The sequence below is a fragment of the Lytechinus pictus genome, chromosome 3 (genome assembly GCF_037042905.1).
Source record: "Lytechinus pictus isolate F3 Inbred chromosome 3, Lp3.0, whole genome shotgun sequence".
NCBI classification, from domain to species: Eukaryota; Metazoa; Echinodermata; class Echinoidea; order Temnopleuroida; family Toxopneustidae; genus Lytechinus; species Lytechinus pictus.
This window is the reverse complement of record NC_087247.1, coordinates 47,379,723-47,400,659: the sequence shown is the minus strand read 5'-3', so window position 1 is coordinate 47,400,659 and position 20,937 is coordinate 47,379,723. Positions and strand designations below refer to the sequence as shown.

Here is a 20,937-nt window from a genome sequence, read left to right as displayed (position 1 = left end):
AGTCAAAATAGCCAACAGACTTTTTGAATTGGAGAAAACTGGTCATAAGCTGAACCCGTCTACTAGACGGTTCTCAAAATCAGGGTAATAAATTGCTACTTGTATCTAAATTAGAGATTTTCATCCTATATTGTGGTCTGTTTCAGGGTTTTTGAGGACAAATACAGACACTCATACACACGTTTTAACTCAGTTTGAGAATTTTTTAAATCAGCTGCTCACAAAGTTAAACGATCCCTTTAATCAATACATGATTTATTCTTCCAATTTTTATTCTAAAATACTGAGTAACTCACCAACGTTAATTTGACACCTTGCTTGTGTCAAAATTGTCACGGGTCACAGAGTTTTTTTTTTAGTTTTGGTTTTTATCATATACCTGTACAAAACCCACTTTGTTGTAAGTTCTTGGTTTTATCAGCGTTTTTTTTTCACAGTAGAATTTGTGAATTGTGATCCCTTCTGCTAACTTTATGTGAGTGGATGTAATGTTACATAACTGGTGACCAGCTGCAATCTTGGTCGAGCACATCCTTAATAACTTGAGGGTACATGTTAGGCATGAGATCAATGTTCTTCGTCTTGATCCCGAAATGGTTAGAAGAGCAATGCAAGACATGCTGCGTCAACAGGGGAGGTGTACAAGTCGAAGGTGCTGGCGCAAGAGGTAGGGATGAATTATATGCTCACCAGCTGCTAGACTGTGGATATGTACATGACAGACACAAAAGTTAGCGGAGCGGATAGCCTTTCATTAAACTTAGTATTTGTGAAAAACAAAATGAAACCAAAATCTTACAGAAAATATTCTTTTGTACTTTACAAACCCAAATTTGGAGAAAAAAATTGGTTTTGTACCCCTCCCTTTCCACGGAACTTCCTCTTTGATCAGTGACACTAATGATGTATGCAAGGTGTCAAATCAAAGCTGATGATTTAGTCCATATCATAGTATACAAATCACAAGAACAAACTATGTAATTTTTATATAGCCGACCATTGGACTTCCAGTTATCTTTTTTTTTAGAAACACCCTGTTTATAACTATGATCATTATTTTAATCATTTAAGACAATGTAAGAAAAAATAGATACATGGTCTACTACATTCACAATTGTACATATACATATATACTATATACCTATGAAACGCTCTTGGGGGAATGACTATCATATTATGACAGTCATTTTCAATATTGGGCTCTTTGGAAAATATAACTTAGATTATACAATATCATTATATTTATAATAAAAGGAGTTGGAAAAAATTGTGATCATGGTCCAGGTCTTTTTATTCTCTCTGCTACTAATATTTTTCTTTCATTGTTTAAAGAAATTAGTAAAATGAGCACTACCTATCTGAATCTGATAAGAGATGTGTACATGAATAACAAATAGTAGAGATCTTTAATTTCATGACTTCATTTTCCTCACTGGGAATGTTATGAAGTGATCAGTTAAACGTCAACAAAAACTTTTGCAAACTGCTTCACATAATGCTCCATAGAATGCCACCTACTGTCATTCATTTGTGAAAACATATTAACCCAAAATAACAATAGTGGGTTAACTTAACACATTCTACATGTATTATGCAGATTCATATTTATAGGTATACTTGAATTAGCATGTACCATAATAATGGTCAAATAATGAATGGGTGATTTCACAAATGATACTATTTAAACTTGCTGCTATGATTCAACCCGTGTTCATTGAAATCAAATTAAATAAACTTTGGGTTTCTTTAAAAAAAAACTGCAGGTTGACCACAGCAACAATAATGAATTTACGGTCTTTTCCTAAAAGCGACCACCTACATTGAATCAAGTGCACTTTTTCTGTACATCTACAAAACCTATGTTAAAGTTAACCCACCAATCAAAATTTGTGAATACTTTTAATCAAAGTGTAAAATGATTCAATTGGATATACTGTACATTGCCTCTTTAGACAACACAAAAAATCAGCAGAAATATATAAAACAATGGTTCAATTAGTATGTCGCTCCTGTGTCTACCTTCTTCCATTTAGATAAAAAGTAAAACAAGTGGAACACCTCTGGCAGTCTCGCCTGCATTATGCGATTTAATATAGCAGCAGTGCTAACTTTGAAAACTACTATAAAATGATCATTCACAAAAACACCAGTCATATGACATAATACCACGTTCATTGACCATAGATGACATTTGAACGGTGACTTAAGACTTGTCAACTACACCCATGTCCACATTTCATTCACTCTATCCATAAACTTTCAAAGTTATGATGGCAATTCAACGATTACCCCAACATGGCCTAGTTTATTGACCTTAACTGACCTTTGACCTTGGTTTTGTGACCTGAAACTCACAGGGGATGTTCAGTGATACTTGATTACTCTTATATCCCAAGTTTTATGAAATAGATCCATAAACTTCAGAGTTAGGATGGTAATTTAACAAAGACCCCCAACACGGCCAAAGTTCATTGACCTTAAATGACCATTGACCATGGTCATGTGACCTGAAACTCGCACAGAATATTCAGTGGTACTTGATTAACCAAATGTCCAAGTTTTATGAACTAGATCCATAAATTTTCAAAGTTATGAAGGTAATTCAACAAATACCCCCAACTTGGCCAAAGTTCATTGACCCTAAATGACCTTTGACCTTGGTCATGTGACCTGAAACTGGTGCAGGATGTTCACTAATACTTGATTAACCTTATGTCCAAGTTTCATGAACTAGATCCATAAATTTTCAAAGTTATGATAGTAATTCAAAAAATACCCCCAACTTGACCAAAGTTCATTGACCCTAAATGACCTTTGACCTTGGTCATGTGACCTGAAACTGGTGCAGGATGTTCACTAATACTTGATTAACCTTATGCCCAAGTTTCATGAACTAGGTCCATATACTTTCTAAGTTATGATGTCATTTCAAAAACTTAACGTTCGGTTAAGATTTTGAAAATAATTCTCCCAACATGGTGTAAGTTCATTGACCCTAAATGACCTTTGACCTTAGTCATGTGACCTGAAACTCAGGCAGGATGTTTAGTAATACTTGATTAACCTTATGTCCAAGTTACATGAACTAGGTCCATATACTTTCTAAGTTATGATGTAATTTCAAAAACTTAACCTTAGGTTAAGATTTGATGTTGACGCCGCCACCGCCGTCAGAAAAGCGGCGCCTATAGTCTCGCTCTGCTATGCAGGCGAGACAAAAACTAACTTCAAAATATATCATCTATACATTTCCATTTATTTTTGTATATTGATCTTGCTTCATTTGTTGGATTTTTCCCCACAAATATGCATCAGGTGAAAGTTACAGGTATACATCACAATCTAATCTTGGTACTATCAGAGTAATGAATTAAAATACACAGACTATTGGGGGCAGCAGAGGGTGAGGACATCATATACATATTGAGTGAATTTATTCTGCATAATACACGCATGTACTTTCCAAATTGGATCAACACATTCTGTTGATTACAATTCTCCCCAGGGAAGGTTTCATAAAATTTGAATCAAATTTATTGCTTTGCAATGGAATTTTCTTGATAATTAGATTCAATATAAATATATCGTTTTGTGATGGAATTTCTTGATTGATAATCAGATTTGAAATATTTACTGATAAAAAGGTTCAAAATGTGATTCTGTGGCTCATTCTGAAATGATAATAATAATAGTACAAAGCACACATGTACATGTAAATGTGTACCATGTACTTATTTTGGAATATATAAAGAAAATAAAACTCTGAAATCATCTCTCTGCATTATACTTTCAAATATATAAATCAATAAGGAACAAAGAAGCATACAAATAAAATGTTGAGACAAAAATGGATATAGTGTTCGACATATCCAAATCGCATTTTCACAATACTCATCACCCATTTTTCAGCTTATTAAGTACACACAACTGAGGCTAGGGAGTTCATTCTTTTTTATTGCATATAAAACAGAATTCTGGTTAAAGAGACCTAGACCATGATCACTATATAAATAGTATTATTTTGTTTTATATGAAGGTGACAGAGGCAGACATCACTTAAATGAAGGAAGATTGGGCAAGCTGATGTTGGGTGTTGGAATGTTAGGCAGGTTCATGTTTTTGACGGCAGCTGCTGCTCTGGCTGGTGCTGCTGAAAGACCAGCCTGAAGAAAAGATGAAAAGAAAAAAGAAATGTATGAAAGTGCAAGATGTGAAGAAAGATACTTGATTTTTTTCAAATTGACTTAAAAGTCAAGGCAAGATATTTTATGTTGACAAGTTGACTTGGATTTAGAAGAGAAGAAAAAAATCTTGGATCATGTTATTCCGACCTCATGCAGGACAAGCAGAGTCAAGTGAATATTTGGACAATGTACATCCAACTTATACATTGCATGGCCAGTGAAGAAGTTCGGTTTGAATATATGTTGAAGAAAAGAATGTGAGAAACCGATATAGAAGGTGATCATAAACTTAAGCAAACAAATTGGATTTGGTTCAAGTTCTACCTGCATTTAATTATATACGTATATGCAAATTTGGCTCTATGATTACTGATTTATTCAAAAGCACAATGTCTTTCATATTTTATAAATACACACTAAAAAAATATTGGGTAAAAATGCTCCATGAAGGTAATTATTTGTCCAACCAACATTGGGCATTTCTTTTGGGCATTTTCATTTATTCAGTGTGATGAAAATTTTGCCCATGTAAAATAATTGCTGCTTATATCTTAATCTTACTGGACAATATGCTTCCCACATTGGGTAAAATACTGCCCCAAATTTGTTGGACACATAATTACCCTTGTGTTGGTTAAAATTTTACCCAATATTTTTTACAGTGTAAATGAGAAAAGTCAACTTTTGTCCTATTTTGTTATTATTAACAACCAAAAATACAGATATTATTCTATCAAGAAAAACCCTTTTACAGCAGTGTGTTCCAGATGCGATGTGGGACACCATGGCCCAAATTCACAAAGGTGGTTTTGAAAACCATCAGACCATTGAACTCATGGTTTATGCAGATTTCCTGTATAAATTACGCTCATTTACCACGTACATTAAAAAATGTCCAATGCTGATGCGCGCTTTTGTCACTGTGCGCCAAATTGACGAATGTTGCCATGGTTAGGAACGCTATTTTATTCATGAATCCACTGTTTGAAGAGTGGACTCATTAATTCAAAACAGTGGACTCATTGTTAAAATAGGGTGGATAACCACGGCAACAAGCGTCAATTTGGCGCACTGTGACAATAGCGCACATCAGCATTTGACATTTATTAATATATGTGGTAAATTAGCATAATTTATATAGGAAATATGCATAAAGCATGGGTTCAACCGATGATTTTAAAAACCACCTTTGTGAATTTGGGCCTATAGGTTTGAAAACTTCACCCCCCCAAAAGAAAAATCCCATCATTATATTCTTTACATTCTAAAATTGACGGTATTGGAGTGTGGAGTTGCATTCTGCATATTCCCACATCATATTAATATATATGTGTAGCTTATGGCTGTGAAATGGATGAAATGATCAAATTCCTTATTGTTTTAACACTCTGCCATTTACTCATCATATATGATATGTGAAAGATAAAATACAAACATTTGAAGAGTATTGAGCATTGTTTAGAATATATCTCATGTAGGGACAGTGATTTTCTGCGATCGCGGAAAACGGACGGAATTCACGGAATCGGCCTTTTGAAACGGAAAGTGGCTTTTCAAACGGAAAATCACGGAAAACATGTTTTTCTCAAAATGCACAAAATAGCAACAGAAATTAATCCCAAATCCTCAACAAAATACGAATATCAACTGAAAAAAACACAATCTCACTTTGCTACAACAATCATGACAATCAACACATTGTAACTACACTCGAGCCCCTCTATCACTCGATCGTATCTAAATTAGTTTACACTCACGTCCGCATATGAGGCAGAATACGGCCGTGTATTGCTGCCCTCTGCGTTCAGTCATAATATAATGATCACGGTGATTCAACAAATCCAAAATGGCGGATAGGCGGAAGTCGTCGACTGCTCTAAACGATGTCCGAAAAGTCCCCAAATCAGCGATAAAATCCCATTTAACCATAAAATAATGCTAATGATATGAAAGGTGAGGATTCATGTTGATCATGTTTCTCTAAATAGTTTTTGAGCTCGAATCTCTTCGATTAAAATGGATTTTAAAGCGATGTTAGTACATTGGTAGATGCAAATTTTGACCAGCGCTAGCATTTTGACATCGCTACTCATTGCGTATTGGTTTTCTATGTAAACGGAATTGTCACTTTTTCATGCACACAAAGTCTATGGAGAAACGGAATTTCCGTTTTCAGACATGCTGAAACGGAATTCGAGATTTTCTGAAACGGAAAAGGCAATTTTTAGAAACGGAAAATCACTGTCCGTACTCATGGCAATTGATTTTCATATTGCAAGTTAAGAAATTCACTTCTGACTCTCACTCATTATTGGTTCAAAAGGTTTTGCTTGTTAGGTTTTTTTTTTCCATTATAAAATTACCATACATTGATCATCACACACAGTAATGTTGATTCTAAAAGGACCAGTACATACCTCTTGTTTTTCTAATTTATTTTGTTCCTCTATCCTTGTGAGTATTTCTGTCATATTTGTTTCTAGAACCATTCCTCCCATAACCAGCTCTCCTAAAATATGATGAACCTGTCCATAGAAAAATAAATAATCACATTATTGACAGAGAAATCTGGTCAGAATTTCATGAGTAAAACCACTAAAATACAAATAATGGTATCTGAATAGCCAAGTCCAACCTATGAATAAGTTGATTTGACTAAATGAAAAAAAAAGCCAATCAAACAAAGCACTGAATATTTTATTAAAATTGAATGTATAATAAGAAATTCAAAAAGTTGCCATCAATTTTTGTTTTCAAGTTCTATGCACAAGACATACAGTTAGCATGAAAATCTGCAAGAGAACCGATAGTGTCCCCTACTCATTACTTATGTATTTTACGAAAAATTTGTAAATATGAAATATATCATTTTTCCTGACATTTTCCTGAAATTATGATCCAATACCTACTCTGTTTCAATCAAAAGCTTCCTTATTGTCAAATCTACAAAAATGATAAATAGGGTGTGACATCACAAGCTCTCTCATATGCATATCACTCCTGTTGCACATGTAAATAAATTAATCTTTGAAATAATATACATGTACTTCTAAACTTTCTTATTTTACTTTCAATTTAAAATAAATTTCCTTTGTTATGCTTATACGATTTTTCTCTATTAGTTTAAATCAACTAACTGTTGGGTTGGACATGACCTTTTGTAACAATTTTATGGATTCATTACAAAGTACATTTTGCCACTGATATTTTGACAACTTACTGAAGTGTTTCAAGCAGATATTCCATTTTACAGTTTTTAAGTCCTGCTTCTTAATTCACACTCATGGATTCAGTAGGGAAAAAATCTGTTCATTTTTTTTCCAAATCTATATAAAAATCATCCCAATAATTTTACAGAACAGAAATATACAACAATCATATTTCAAAACTTTAATAATTGATTGAAAGTAGACTGTCATTTAAAATTTTGTTTTGTAAATTATTATGAAGAAGGAAGATGACCTAAAAACAAAGTCATACCTTGTCAACATGGAATATTAAATCCAGCTCACAAACATTTTCAAAGCACTTGTCTAATGTCTCTACAAATACCTGCAAAGAGAGAGAGAAAAAAAAAGGAAATTAAAGAAGTTTCAATCATAATTCACAACAAATACATGTAATTTAGTTTTCCCCAAGATATATGAATACTCTGGATTCTCAATCACAAACTACGGAATAAACATATTTTGTTAATATTCTTTTCTTTAAAAATATGCTTTTAAATGTTTAAATGGTAACATAGATGGAAAGTAAGGATTTTAAATCAAAGCTAATCTCAATATCAACAGTTTTTAAAAATATCTTAAACCACCATTTAATCACCTTTAACTCATAAAGGTTTTCAACACTTTTATGAACATGCACTAAAATAATTATGAATTTCATGATGATGCCTGTCACTAGTAGAATGTTCAAGACTTTTTTTTAATTAAACATTCATATCATGTAAATTGTTCCTTACAAATGTATGCAAGTCATTCTCTAGTACCAGTATCCATTATTATCTTCTTTAAAGATAAAAGCCAGTTGTGGTAACGATCTCAAAATGACTTTTTACAGAATCCAATATAATGACCACCCACGTTTCTGTTTGTATGAATAAAAAATATGTGCCAAAAGATTCTGGAAGAAATTGTGCAACTGCTAAGAAATAAGCAAAATAAGCGCGGATTTGGGCACTTCCGTCGGGTCTTTATTACAGCAATAATAATACACTGTCCCACGTGTGCCTCTCAGTGTTGGCGATCTTCAGTGTGATCGTTTTTCAGCTTATATTTTATGATTTCACAAAGTTCTGTTTATGTAACTGTACCAGATCTAGATCCACGATGACATATCAATACTTTACCTTGGTTTTACAGACTTTCTCATGAAATCAGTGATTTACTGCAACTACTTTCATTTAGCTTTAAGTATAACCATATTTCATTTACTCACTTGTATTAAATCTAAGATGCCAAGTTCACTTTCTGATGAGTCCACACAGAAAACAAAGTACAATGTAGCATAATGTCTGTATACGAGTTTGAAATCTTCATTGCCAACAATCCTTTATCAGAAGAAAAGAAATAATTGAAGACAATACAATCAGTAATATTGAATATATAACATTGTATCATTTTAAACTGTAGCAGTTCTTTCAATTTTATCCCCTAATAATAAACCCCAATAAAAAATATCCAATTCAACTTATAAAAAGTAAATAAAAATAAACATATCTTACCCCTTTTTACACATTTCCACCCGACAAAAAAACTGAATTTATGTCAGGGAAACAAATTTCCAGCAATTGATTTGTAAAAGGACAGATGTAAAACCTAAAACAATAGTCATAATCATAAGAATTGTTTTGTGTTGTTGAAAGTCTAACTCTAATTCCACATGCCTCAAAAGTAATATTCAGAATATCAAAGACCACACTAAATGTAAAATAATATGAGTGGCAACATGACCATACATGTACATTGTCTCCCCAAAATAAGTGTAAACACATTGTAAGTATTGTTCACATGCTATTTTAGGGTCTAAAATTGAAACGAAATGGAGATGAGGAATAAAATATGGTTTAGGATTCTATTTTTATGACCCTTTTGCCTTTCCTTGGAACTCTGGTGAGTTATGGGAGAAATAGGAATAATGATTGTGTTTTACATATTCAAAGACAAATTGAAACACTTAAACACCTCAATTGTTCACAATATTGTGATGTTATGAAACCAATTCTGCTTATTCATTGAAGTTTGAATCAAAATGCCATGGTTTTTTTATATCAATCATACAACATTGAGTCTCTAATATCAGCTATGTTTCTATTTTGAATGAAAATATGTAAATTATGGATTTATGTATTCAGCCAAAATGGTTTCTTTTTCCAGAATCAAATTTTAGCTCAATTCTTGTTCCATTCCAAACATGTATTAAAATTTTCACCTGAATTTCTGTCACATGAATTCTGACCACTATCTTCAGGACATCTAAAAACTACATCAAATATGAAGACTGTGTCTGTTCAAGCAACAAGCTCAACCAAAAAAAATTTTTTTTTAAATAGAGAAATAAATAAAACCGATACATATTTGTGATTACAATTCAATAAATATTGGACTGAAATTTGGCTGCTATTTATCAATATTAGGGCTGCATTAAAACATCTTTTGTTGGGAAGCAAAAAATATTTGTAATATCAAAAAAAGGTAAATGGACGTCTAAACTTACATTCCACCTTCCAGAAAATTGCACACATTCTCATCTCGTTTGGAGACCAAATGGAAAGTTTCTCGGACAATCTGCTGTTGTTCATCCTCGTGCTGCAATCAAAGTAAAATAATATGGGACTATCTTGAATTTGCCACAACTGCTAATTTCTTAAATCATACCTTAGAAATTATGCTTTTCGAAGAGAAGTAGGCATAAAGTTGTACAAAACTTATTTGGACCATTTGATAGTGTCTAGTGTTTCACTCTGGAATTAGCCACTCTAAAGTAGTAGTCCAGTCATTTTAGTCAAAATTTTGACCAAACTTGGAGCAAAGTGCAACATAATTTTTTTTCACCACAATGCATTTCTGTGAGGTCCCTAGTACAACTAAAAGTCCCAAACTATCCAAATATTAAAGCATAGTTGCATTAACCTGTCGAAGTTACCCCCTTATCCGTAGCTTAACTATTAAAATATCGTGCTTTTTGGAGCCTCCAATGTGACAAAGTGGTGTTTTGCTACAGAGAAAAACAACTTTTATTGTCTTATAATAATAATTCAAGATTGGTATAGCTCACGTATCTGTCGATAGCACTCAAGGCGCACAATTCACTACTTATATAAAACAGAAATAAAATTAATAAATACACAAAAATTGAACAAACTGACATGAAAAAATACACAATCCGTTAAAGTTGGTAGTCAAAATAACAAGTAGGCCTTATCACACAACAGTTAAGGAAATGCTTCCCTCATGAGATAAGTCTTCAATTTGTTGTGGAATAGCTCACTCGACTGGCACGACTTAATGTCCGATGGGAGTGAATTCCACAAACGGGGACCAGCAACGGAAAAAGATCTGTCACCCCAGGACCTTTTCACTCTAACTTGTTGGAACTGGTGAACATTCCCTGAACGAAGACCAGGTCTACATGATCTCTTCACCTCCAGAAGATCTGATAGGTACACTGGTGTCTGGTTGATTTTAAGTTTAAAGACCAAGGAAAGAACTTTATATGTAAGCCTTTGCCTAACAGGCAGCCAGTGTAATTCCTTGAGAACTGGAGTGATATGATCTGACAAGTTTGAACGCTTTACAAGTCGTGCGGCAGTATTCTGGACCTTCTGTAGTCGTTTTATGTGAGTATACTATCAGGCAGTTCAACCAAAGTACTGTTGTACATATCCAAACGTGATGTGACAAGAGCATGAACTGCCTGCTTCGTTGCATGGGGATTCAGGTAATCCCGGATCCGACGAATCTGCCTAATGTGATAAAATGATGATCTGATGCAGCTAGAGATTTGTGGTTCCATAGACATAGTACTATCAAGTGTCAAACCTAGCGAGTGAACTTTAGAAACCGGCTCAACATGTACATCACCAATTTTTAGGTTAGGAATGATGACCTTTTTGATCTTTTGGGAAGAGCCAAAGAAAATGAATTCAGACTTCGCCTGGTTGATTTTCAAGTAGTTCTGCCCCATCCATTTGGAGATCTCTGCTACACATGACTCAAATCTAGCATGTACGTTGTCCACATCAGTTTGATTAGGTAAGCATGGTAAATACAGCTGAATGTCGTCAGCGTATATTTGGAGGCTAAAGAGGAGGCTTTTCTCTATCAGTTACATAAAAAGAAGTGATGGCATAGCAAATCCTACCCCCTCAGGGGTCTGCCGAAGTCACCAACCACAGAATGAAAATGACGGTAAAACCCCTGAAAAGCAGAAGTATTTTTGCCTCAATTTAGATAATCCTTGGGTAAAACCCGAAGGGGGGGAGGTACCTGTATAAATGTATGATACATGTATGTATGTTTTTTACATAGCGCTACCAATTACGTCTACGATCTAATGAGTTCTGGAGACCCCCGTTTATTATGTAGTCCGTTGCGGAGCATTGCATTTTTACCCGGGGGGGCCACTTACATTGACGAGTGGATACCATGCGCGACCAAAAAACATGTAAAAAGGATGTCTTTTTCAAGATAGGGCACGTTACGTATGTAACGTGTTAAGGGTGTAAAAAACACAAAAATAATGAAAAAAGGGTATCTATTTCGCTAGGAATGCTACATGTTAAGGGTCAAATTTGCGGGGATAATGAAACAAAATTTAAATGTTTTATAAAGGATGTCCTTTTTGCCCCATTAGTCGTGTTTAGAGTCCGATTTGCGCGAGGTGTGGAAGGTGGGGCCGTACTAAACCAAATGAAGTGTAAAGGTAAAACTGCGAAGACCGATGGACCCGTGACATAATTCACTGTACTTGTTTAGGGTTTCATTTCAGGGAATACTTGCCAAGGGTAACGTTTTGTTTCCAATACTTGTTAAGGGTAGGATTTCACAATAAGGGGTGCATTTTCAGAATATGGAAAATACGTGTTTAGGGTGCTTTTCGAGACCCCACAGTCACGCATGGTATTCACTCGTCAATGGAAGTGGCCCCCCCCCCCCGGGCATTTTTAGTAATTGTAGATCCAAGAGCCGTTCCGGAGACCCCCATTTTAAGACCAAATTTTAGTTCCAGAGCCTCCATTTTCGAAAGGTATTTAAAATATATTTTTACTTGTTAGCACCTCAAATCAATTTTAAAACGTTCCTGCTTGTCCGTTTAGTAATCTGAGATATTTACGACTTCTATTCTGTTTTATTTTCCTTTCCAGCATTGTCTGAATACTAGTAATACGTCACATATATTTCTGTTTGGAGAACAGGATTTCATAACGAGAGGTATATGAACAGGGCCTGACCTTTACTTTTTTCTTAGGGAGCCAGCCGGGCTCCTCAAGCACTTTTTTAGGGAGCCCGCATAGGTTTTAAGGAGCCCAAGTTTATCCCTTTTTTTTGCATAATACTGGTCATTACCTATTAAAATATTAAAGCACACCATCACGATACGTTTTTTGTTTAATAATCATCAGCACCAGTTGTATTTATTCAGGGTAAATCAGATTTTGACACCCCAACACACTTAGACACCGGTCACAAACACATAAGTCAATGACTTTTTTTTTTCATTTTTAATGCCCCCCCCCCCCCCCTCAAAAAAAAACCAAAAAAAAAAGGAAATAAATTAAATACATAAACAAAATTGATTTTTTTTCATGCTGAATCATGGATGTGGGTTGGTGTGTGTTTGTGTGGGTGTGACTGTGCGGTGGACTTGGATATACATGTATATGTTAAAAAAATTAATTCATCATCTAATTTCTACTCCAAATATTGTGTTTATATCATATCAGTACAAAAACCACACAGGCTAAGTATGTCACATGTAGGCACATGTTACATGTACATGCATGTACCCTAACTTTTCCTGCAGTTCTTTGAAAACGCAGATCTCCACGAAAATTGCATTTTTCTATGGGGGAGTCTAAATTCGGTGAAAAAGTATTCATCAATAACTTAAATATATATCACAATGAAGAAACCATCCAACTTTATTGGTAGTTTAAAAAAAAAAACCTGAAATGTAAACTCTATCTGAAACAGAAAATCACCATCATTGAGGCATTTACTGACCGAATTGTCCCCCAGAGCTCAGGCAGAGAGAGAGAGCTCCGACTTGCACAAGTGTCAGTGCGTGCGTGAGTAAAATCCGACGGCCTCCTAAAATCAGATGTTGCCATGTTTGATGATTTACTGTCTCATATTTACCCCCTCCCTTGAAAAAATGAAACAAAAGATTTTTCAGGAATAATTCACTACCGAGGTAAGTAATTTTGGATGTTAATAGGCGCCCTTTTGACAAGCAGAGCCGAAGTCTACATGACACAGAATTGTGATATCCCTAAGGGAAATGTGTGCATTGGAAATTACACACGGCGTAAATGATAATGGACCCCTGTACATGCAACTGTTTCTCGCACCGGTGTAGCCCGATTCTTTTTTCCATAGGTACCATGTGTGTGGGAAAACGTGGTACAGAAAAAAAGACGCAGCTAAGCAATTTGAAACTCGCTATTTTCAAGGTTTTTTATGATTTTGAAAACATAATTTAGACTTATAAAGCATGGATGAGTGTGCTGGTAAGAAATTGCTTTTTTAGTGGCTGGTACTAGAAAATCTTAGGGAGCCCACCGGGCTTTTTCAATTACTTTCTAAGGAGCCCGCAGAGGTTTTAGGGAGCCTTTTGCCACCGGGCTCCCGCTAAAATCGAGCCCTGATGAAATATATTTTTACTTGTTAGCACGTCAAAACAATTTTAAAGCGTTCCTGATAGTCCGTTTAGTAATCTGAGATATTTACGACTTCTATTCTGTTTTATTTTCCTTTCCGCTATTGTCTGAAAAATATGTTATTTATTTTTCTTATTAGAGAACAGAATTTCATAACAGAAGGTATATACAGTGCGTATATAAAAAAAGTTTACACTTAGAAAAAATCCTGTAAAATTATACATTTGTAATATCCTGAAGATTTTTCCACATTTTAACATTGGTACAGATCCATTTAAGCAAATGACGATATAACTGTCGAAAAATATTTCTGCTTGAGCGAGCACCACTTACTTTTGAAAAGTTAGTGAAAAATGATTTGCGCAGAACTTTGAAATAGTTATGCAAATAAAAGTAGACCTTAATCATGAAGAACACATGGAATTTAGCTAGTAAAATTGATTTGAAGATATCTTTTATCTTTTTAACTTGTTTCCTTGCCCAAAACACTTCAAAGAGTGCATTGCGACCCACCCCACTCCCCCACACACCGAGGCCATCGTGACGATATTTGCTTTACACTAAGCTGTGATTTACATGAAATTGCTTAGGCTTGATTTTCATTTTGATAATCATTGTCAAGCTTGGGAAAAGTGTGGAGAAACAAGTATTAAATGAAAAATGAAATGTAAACCCACTTTAAATGATAAAAACTCAGTGAAAAAATGCTGGAGATGTCTGATATAAACTTTTGTTCAGATTCAGTTATGTCCTCAAATCCAGCTGGCACAAAGAGGGTAAAGGTTGTGCTTACTAAGTGTTAAAATTTCAATATGGGTGGCAAAATTGTTACAAAATGCTTGAATGTATCCGGTTTATTTCAATTGACTAAAAGTGCATGGGAAATGTATGAGAAATGTTTCGCAGGGTTAAGTTTCATTTCGCCCTTTCCCCTTGACACAGCGTGAAAACGAGCATTTCTGCGCAAACAGATTTCTGCGAGCTTTACAAAGATGGACAGTGCTCACTCAGGTGTAACATTCTGTCAAAACTTTCACTTTCATTGGGTAGATGAGACCCAAACCCCAAAATATATGTGAAAAAATTACCCACATGTTGTATATTTTCTAATTCCCAGGGCTTTTTCAAAGTGTAAACTTTTTTTTGATACGCACTGTAGATCATGTTTTTGTCTCACCTGCATAGCAGAGTGAGACTATAGGCGCCGCTTTTCCGACGGCGGCGGCGGCGGCGGTGGCGGCGGCGGCGGCGACGGCGGCGGCGGCGGCGGCGTCAACACCAAATCTTAACCTGAGGTTAAGTTTTTGAAATGACAGCATAACTTAGAAAGTATATGGACCTAGTTCATGAAACTTGGCCATAAGGTTAATCAAGTATTACTGAACATCCTGCCTGAGTTTCATGTCACATGACCAAGGTCAAAGGTCATTTAGGGTCAATGAACTTAGACCATGTTGGGGGAATCAACATCAAAATCTTAACCTAAGGTTAAGTTTTTGAAATGTCATCATAACTTAGAAAATATATGGACCTAGTTCATGAAACTTATACATAAGGTTAATCAAGTATCACTGAACATCTTGCATGAGTTTCACGTCACATGACCAAGGTCAAAGGTCATTTAGGGTCAATGAACTTTGGCCGAATTGGGGGTATCTGTTGAATTACCATCATAACTTTGAAAGTTTATGGATCTGATTCATGAAACTTGGACATAATAGTAATCAAGTATTACTGAACATCCTGTGCAAGTTTCAGGTCACATGATCAAGGTCAAAGGTCATTTAGGGTCAATGAACTTTGGCCAAATTGGGGTATTTGTTGAATTACAGCCATAAATTTGAAAGTGTGTTGGTCTAGTTCATAAAACTTGGGACATAAGAGTAATCAAGTATCACTGAACATCCTGTGCGAGTTTCAGGTCACATGATCAAGGTCAAAGGTCATGTAAGGTCAAAGAACTTTGGCCACGTTGGGGGTATTTGTTGAATTGCCATCATATCTCTATAAGTGTATTGGTCTAGTTCATAAAACGTGGAAATAAGAGTAACCAAGTATCACTGAACATCTTGTGCGAGTTATAGTAGTTTTCAAAATCAGCACTGCTGCTATATTGAATCGCGTGATGCAGGTGAGACGGCCAGAGGCATTCCACTTGTTACTTGTTAGCACCTCAAAACAATTCTAAAATGTTCCTGATCGTCCGTTTAAGCAGCGCTCACGCGCGTGCATCAACGTGCGCATGTAAAGCACGCGTGCATAACGCAGTGGCATGGCGCTTAATTTGGGTGTTAGAAATTAATTATCAATTTCGAAAAATGCGCCACTCGTAATTCCGTACTTTGCGAGAGACCTGAATGTAAACAAACAAGCGTATAACATATCGTTCGGTAAAGTGTCATAGCAAAAAATGATTTCACTAGGAATGACTAATCTGATATCTAAATAATACAAAATTCCATGGAAGTTTTAAGGGTGTTGTGCCTTGCACTTTCCTGTGCACGATGCCAGAGTTGGAACCTTGAGAGCGTCAGACCGTATCAGGCCTGAGAGTGGCCCTTTTAAAAAATATCTGGTTTTTTTTAACGTAGGGAGCAAAGTGACCAGAGTCTCACACCTAACGGCCGAGGGTCCAAAGGCAACGCCCCGGAGGGGGTCGAGGGGGCAAAGCCCCCCAAAGCTCATGGATTTGGGGGTTTTCAGAGGATCTAGAAGGCATCTCCTCAACACCATGAAGTACCTGGAATTTGCTGTATAAAAGGGAAAGAATTGTGTTTCTGAGGCACAAAGTGCTTAAATTCACCAGGAAATATACTTTTATTGGTAGTGCATGCAACAATACCTCTCAATTATACATGTTAGAGGTTTATGAGATTTTGAGTTCAATATTTCTCCTTGTGGCATTGGCTGGCCATGTGCTGCTTGATCACGCTCCAGTCGCCATTCGCGTACTTTACTTCCTTATTACACCACGTACAGTAAGCTTTACCGGGTTCCTCAATTTTCCGTATGCACTCACTTGCCACCCTTCCATCCATTGATTTTTCAACCCACTTCCAAGTCCATTTCTCACGAACTGAAGCGTCGATCCCTTTCACCCTCTCCTCTTCACCTCGATCAAGAAATTTCCGTTGAAAAGCCATAATTTTTCACAAACTTTTCTTGTGTTTTCGCTCGCATGAAAGAACTCTCGTATTGACAAATCACTGTAATCACGCCTAGCGCTAACCCAGGGAGCTCCTGCCCGCGGAGTTCCCTTGGTTATCCTAGCGCCTGCAAGCATGAATTGAATGCAGCCCTCGCGCACGCACCGAGTGCACGCTGTTTCCTCCACTGCAACGCACGAACGGTCTGGTGGGTAATACAAAATGGCAGCGCCCATGATCGATACCGACCGTGTGCGATAAACTTCAGATAGCCGTCGAAGAATCAAGTTTTCGAATGCATGACGGCAATTTTCATAAAAAGTAACGAGAGCAAGTTGCCAGAACTTATAACTTTGTGTGAATTTGGGCGCAATGTGCATTTCATTTTCTAGCAATTTTTGCGAATAAGGCATTGAAAAAAGACACCCTAACCCCCCTTAATCTTATACCGGATTTACATCGATCTCAGAGACCACCTATGTTGGTGAAAAAATATCAGGAACCCGATAAATATCGGGAGAATATCAGACCTGGACTGTATTGACAATCTTCGTGATTAGATTCTCTAACGTGAATCGTGTTAATCTACCAAATTCAAACTATCTCCATATTTTCTTCTTTTTTAATTTTAACAGGGTAAATACATATGGAAGTCTTGCTATAATGAAAATCGATAGTGTTTTGTAAAAGTGAAAAATCAAGAAACATCATATTCATGTAATCATTGAGGGATGAGTCTCGACTCGAGCTAGTTGTTGTTGTTAGTTTTAGGCCTGTTTCACGCCCTAGTACTTAGTTAGCCTGGAGGCTTCTGGGGAGTAAAAGTCTTTCTACTCAACGTAGGCTTAATCCCCATGAAGCCTGGGTCTGGATGCCATAGGCTCACACGCACCGACGAATTGGGCAACAATAATAATGCGCCAAACTGCTAGTTATGTTTAGAATGTGATGTTAACACTTATGTCAATGGGCGATAATGTTGGTTGGCAACGTTTGGCAAAAAACTTGTTATTTTTTTTATAGAATGACGCTAAAATGAAATGAAATTATTAAAAGTAGAAGAGTGTTTTACTTACATGTTATTGACGCCATCTTGTCTCCTTTGTGATTGCATCCTAGCGACGCGTCTATAGAGGGCGGCAAAATCATGAGCAGTGCCAACCTAGATTTTATAGAATACTTGCAACGGCCGATAAATTTCATGAATCGTAAATTACTTGCATCGGCCGGTAAATATCATAATATACAATTCATGATATTTACCGGCCGATGCAAGTATTTTACGATTCATGAAATTTATCGACCGATGCAAGTATTTTATTTAATCTAGGTTGGCACTGCTCATGATTTTGCCGCCCTCTAAAGACACGTCACCAGGATGCAATCACAAAAGGAGACAAGATGGCATCAATAACATGTAAGTAAAATCCCGGGTGGCCACTTCCATTGACGAGTGGATACCATGCGCGACCATGGGGTCACGAAAAGCACCCTAAACACATATTTTCCATATTCTGAAATGCACCCCTTAACAAGTATTGGCGTGTGAAACCCTACCCTTAACAAGTATTGGAAACAAAACGACACTCTTGCCAATTATTCCCTGAATTGACCCCCTAAACAAGTACAGCAATATTTTTATTGTTATGTCACGGACGTCGGTCGTCGGTTTTACCTTTATACCTACATCATTGGGTTTAGTACAGCCCCACCTCCCACATCTCGCGCAAATCGTACTCTAAACACGTATAGTGTCGACTCTTGGGGCAAAAAATACATCCTTGGCCATATCGTGAATGCTGACTCCGGAGCCATAAATTATACAGTACCTGAATTTCACTGAGCACGACTACGCCTCGTTGATTTTCAATAGATTTGTTTCGTTCAATGCGATCGAGCTCACTCAGCTAGCTCTCTCAGCTCATGGACAAGACTCTCGCACGTGGGACAATTTCTCCGTTGACACGACGTTGCATGATAACTCTCGCATCATCACACCCCCAAATCATAATGGATCATCCTAGATGATATGATATCATACACAGTCACACACAATAATTTTCAGCGTACTATTACTTTATCTTCCTTTTTGACTCCAGCGCGTGTTATCGCATTGCCAAAACCCATTGACGGAGCCAAAAAGGAGGATAAAACCTAGAATCTTAATCTTATCGTTCTTTTTGGCTCCGTCTATGGGTTTTGGCAACGCGATAACACGCGCTGGAGTAAAAAAGGAAGATAAATAATAAGCTTGTTGAAATTGTATTGGATGGATATCTAACTGTCTAAAAGTGGCAGAGTGGTTTTGAAGAGAAGGGAAAAGAGGGGTTGATGGAATATACAGGTTAATTATCGTGCGTATCGTTAAAAAAGTGGAGTAAAAAAGGAGGATAAAGATATAGACAGTTTGAATTGATTTATTTAGTGGATAGCCTACTGTCTAAAAGTGGCAGAGTGGTTTTGAAGAGAAGGGAAAAGAGGGGTTGATGGAATATACAGGTTAATTATCGTGTGTATATCGTTAAAAAAGTGGAGTCAAAAAGGAGGATAAAGATATAGACAGTTTGAATTGATTTATTTAGTGGATAGCCTACTGTCTAAAAGTGGCAGAGTGGTTTTGAAGAGAAGGGAAAAGAGGGGTTGATGGAATATACAGGTTAATTATCGTGCGTATATCGTTAAAAAAGTGGAGTCAAAAAGGAGGATAAAGATATAGAGAGTTTGAATTAATCTATTTAGTTGATAGCCTACTGTCTAAAAGTGGCAGAGTGGTTTTGAAGAGAAGGGAAAAGAGGGGTTGATGGAATATACAGGTTAATTACCGTGCGTATATCCGCGTTAAAAAGTGGAGTCAAAAAGGAAGATAAAGATATAGACAGTTTAAATTGATTTATTTAGTGGATAGCCTACTGTCTAAAAGTGGCAGAGTGGTTTTGAAGAGAAGGGAAAAGAGGGGTTGATGGAATATACAGGTTAATTATCGTGCGTATATCGTTAAAAAAGTGGAGTCAAAAGGAAGATAAAGATATAGAGAGTTTGAATTGATTTATTTAGTGGATAGCCTACTGTCTGAAAGTGGCAGAGTGGTTTTGAAGAGAAGGGAAAAGAGGGGTTGATGGAATATACAGGTTAATTATCGTGCGTATATCGTTAAAAAAGTGGAGTCAAAAAGGAGCATAAAGATATAGACAGTTTGAATTGATTTATTTAGTGGATAGCCTACTGTCTAAAAGTGGCAGAGTGGTTTTGAAGAGAAGGGAAAAGAGGGGTTGATGGAATATACAGGTTAATTATCGTGCACATATAGTTAAAAAAGTGGAGTCAAAAAGGAGGATAAAGATATAGAGAGTTTGAATTGATTTATTTAGTGGATAGCCTACTGTCTAAAAGTGGCAGAGTGGTTTTGAAGAGAAGGGAAAAGAGGGGTTGATGGAATATACAGGTTAATTACCGTGCGTAATTTTGTTGGAAAAGTGGAGTAAAAAAGACGATAAATATATAGACAGTTGATAGGCTCTACTGTGACTTATTTTGTGGATAGTAAAAAGATGCAGAGTGAAGAGGAGACAAACGATGTGTTACTTAAATGACAGTGAAATTTCTTTGAAAACAGTGGAGTAAAAAATGTAAACCTGCATGGCTGAATTATCGCTGACTAAATAAAATGTAAGATTGATATATGACAGGGTTATTTTATAATTAGATTTTTTTCCTTTGTAACATT

General features: G+C 36.1%; 1 protein-coding gene across 1 annotated transcript in view; it reads right to left on the bottom strand.

The window, feature by feature from the left end:
• Nucleotides 1-20,937, bottom strand: part of LOC129257122 (AP-3 complex subunit sigma-1-like) — a 43,290-nt gene that overhangs the window by 4,069 nt on the left and 18,284 nt on the right. The window contains exons 2-6 of the mRNA XM_054895378.2: nt 9,903-9,994; nt 8,625-8,736; nt 7,665-7,736; nt 6,602-6,709; nt 245-4,163 (exon numbers count right to left, since the gene is read on the bottom strand). Coding sequence (XP_054751353.1) covers nt 4,053-4,163; nt 6,602-6,709; nt 7,665-7,736; nt 8,625-8,736; nt 9,903-9,994 — 495 coding nt within the window. The 3' untranslated portion in view covers nt 245-4,052. The remainder of the gene's footprint in view (nt 1-244; nt 4,164-6,601; nt 6,710-7,664; nt 7,737-8,624; nt 8,737-9,902; nt 9,995-20,937) is intronic.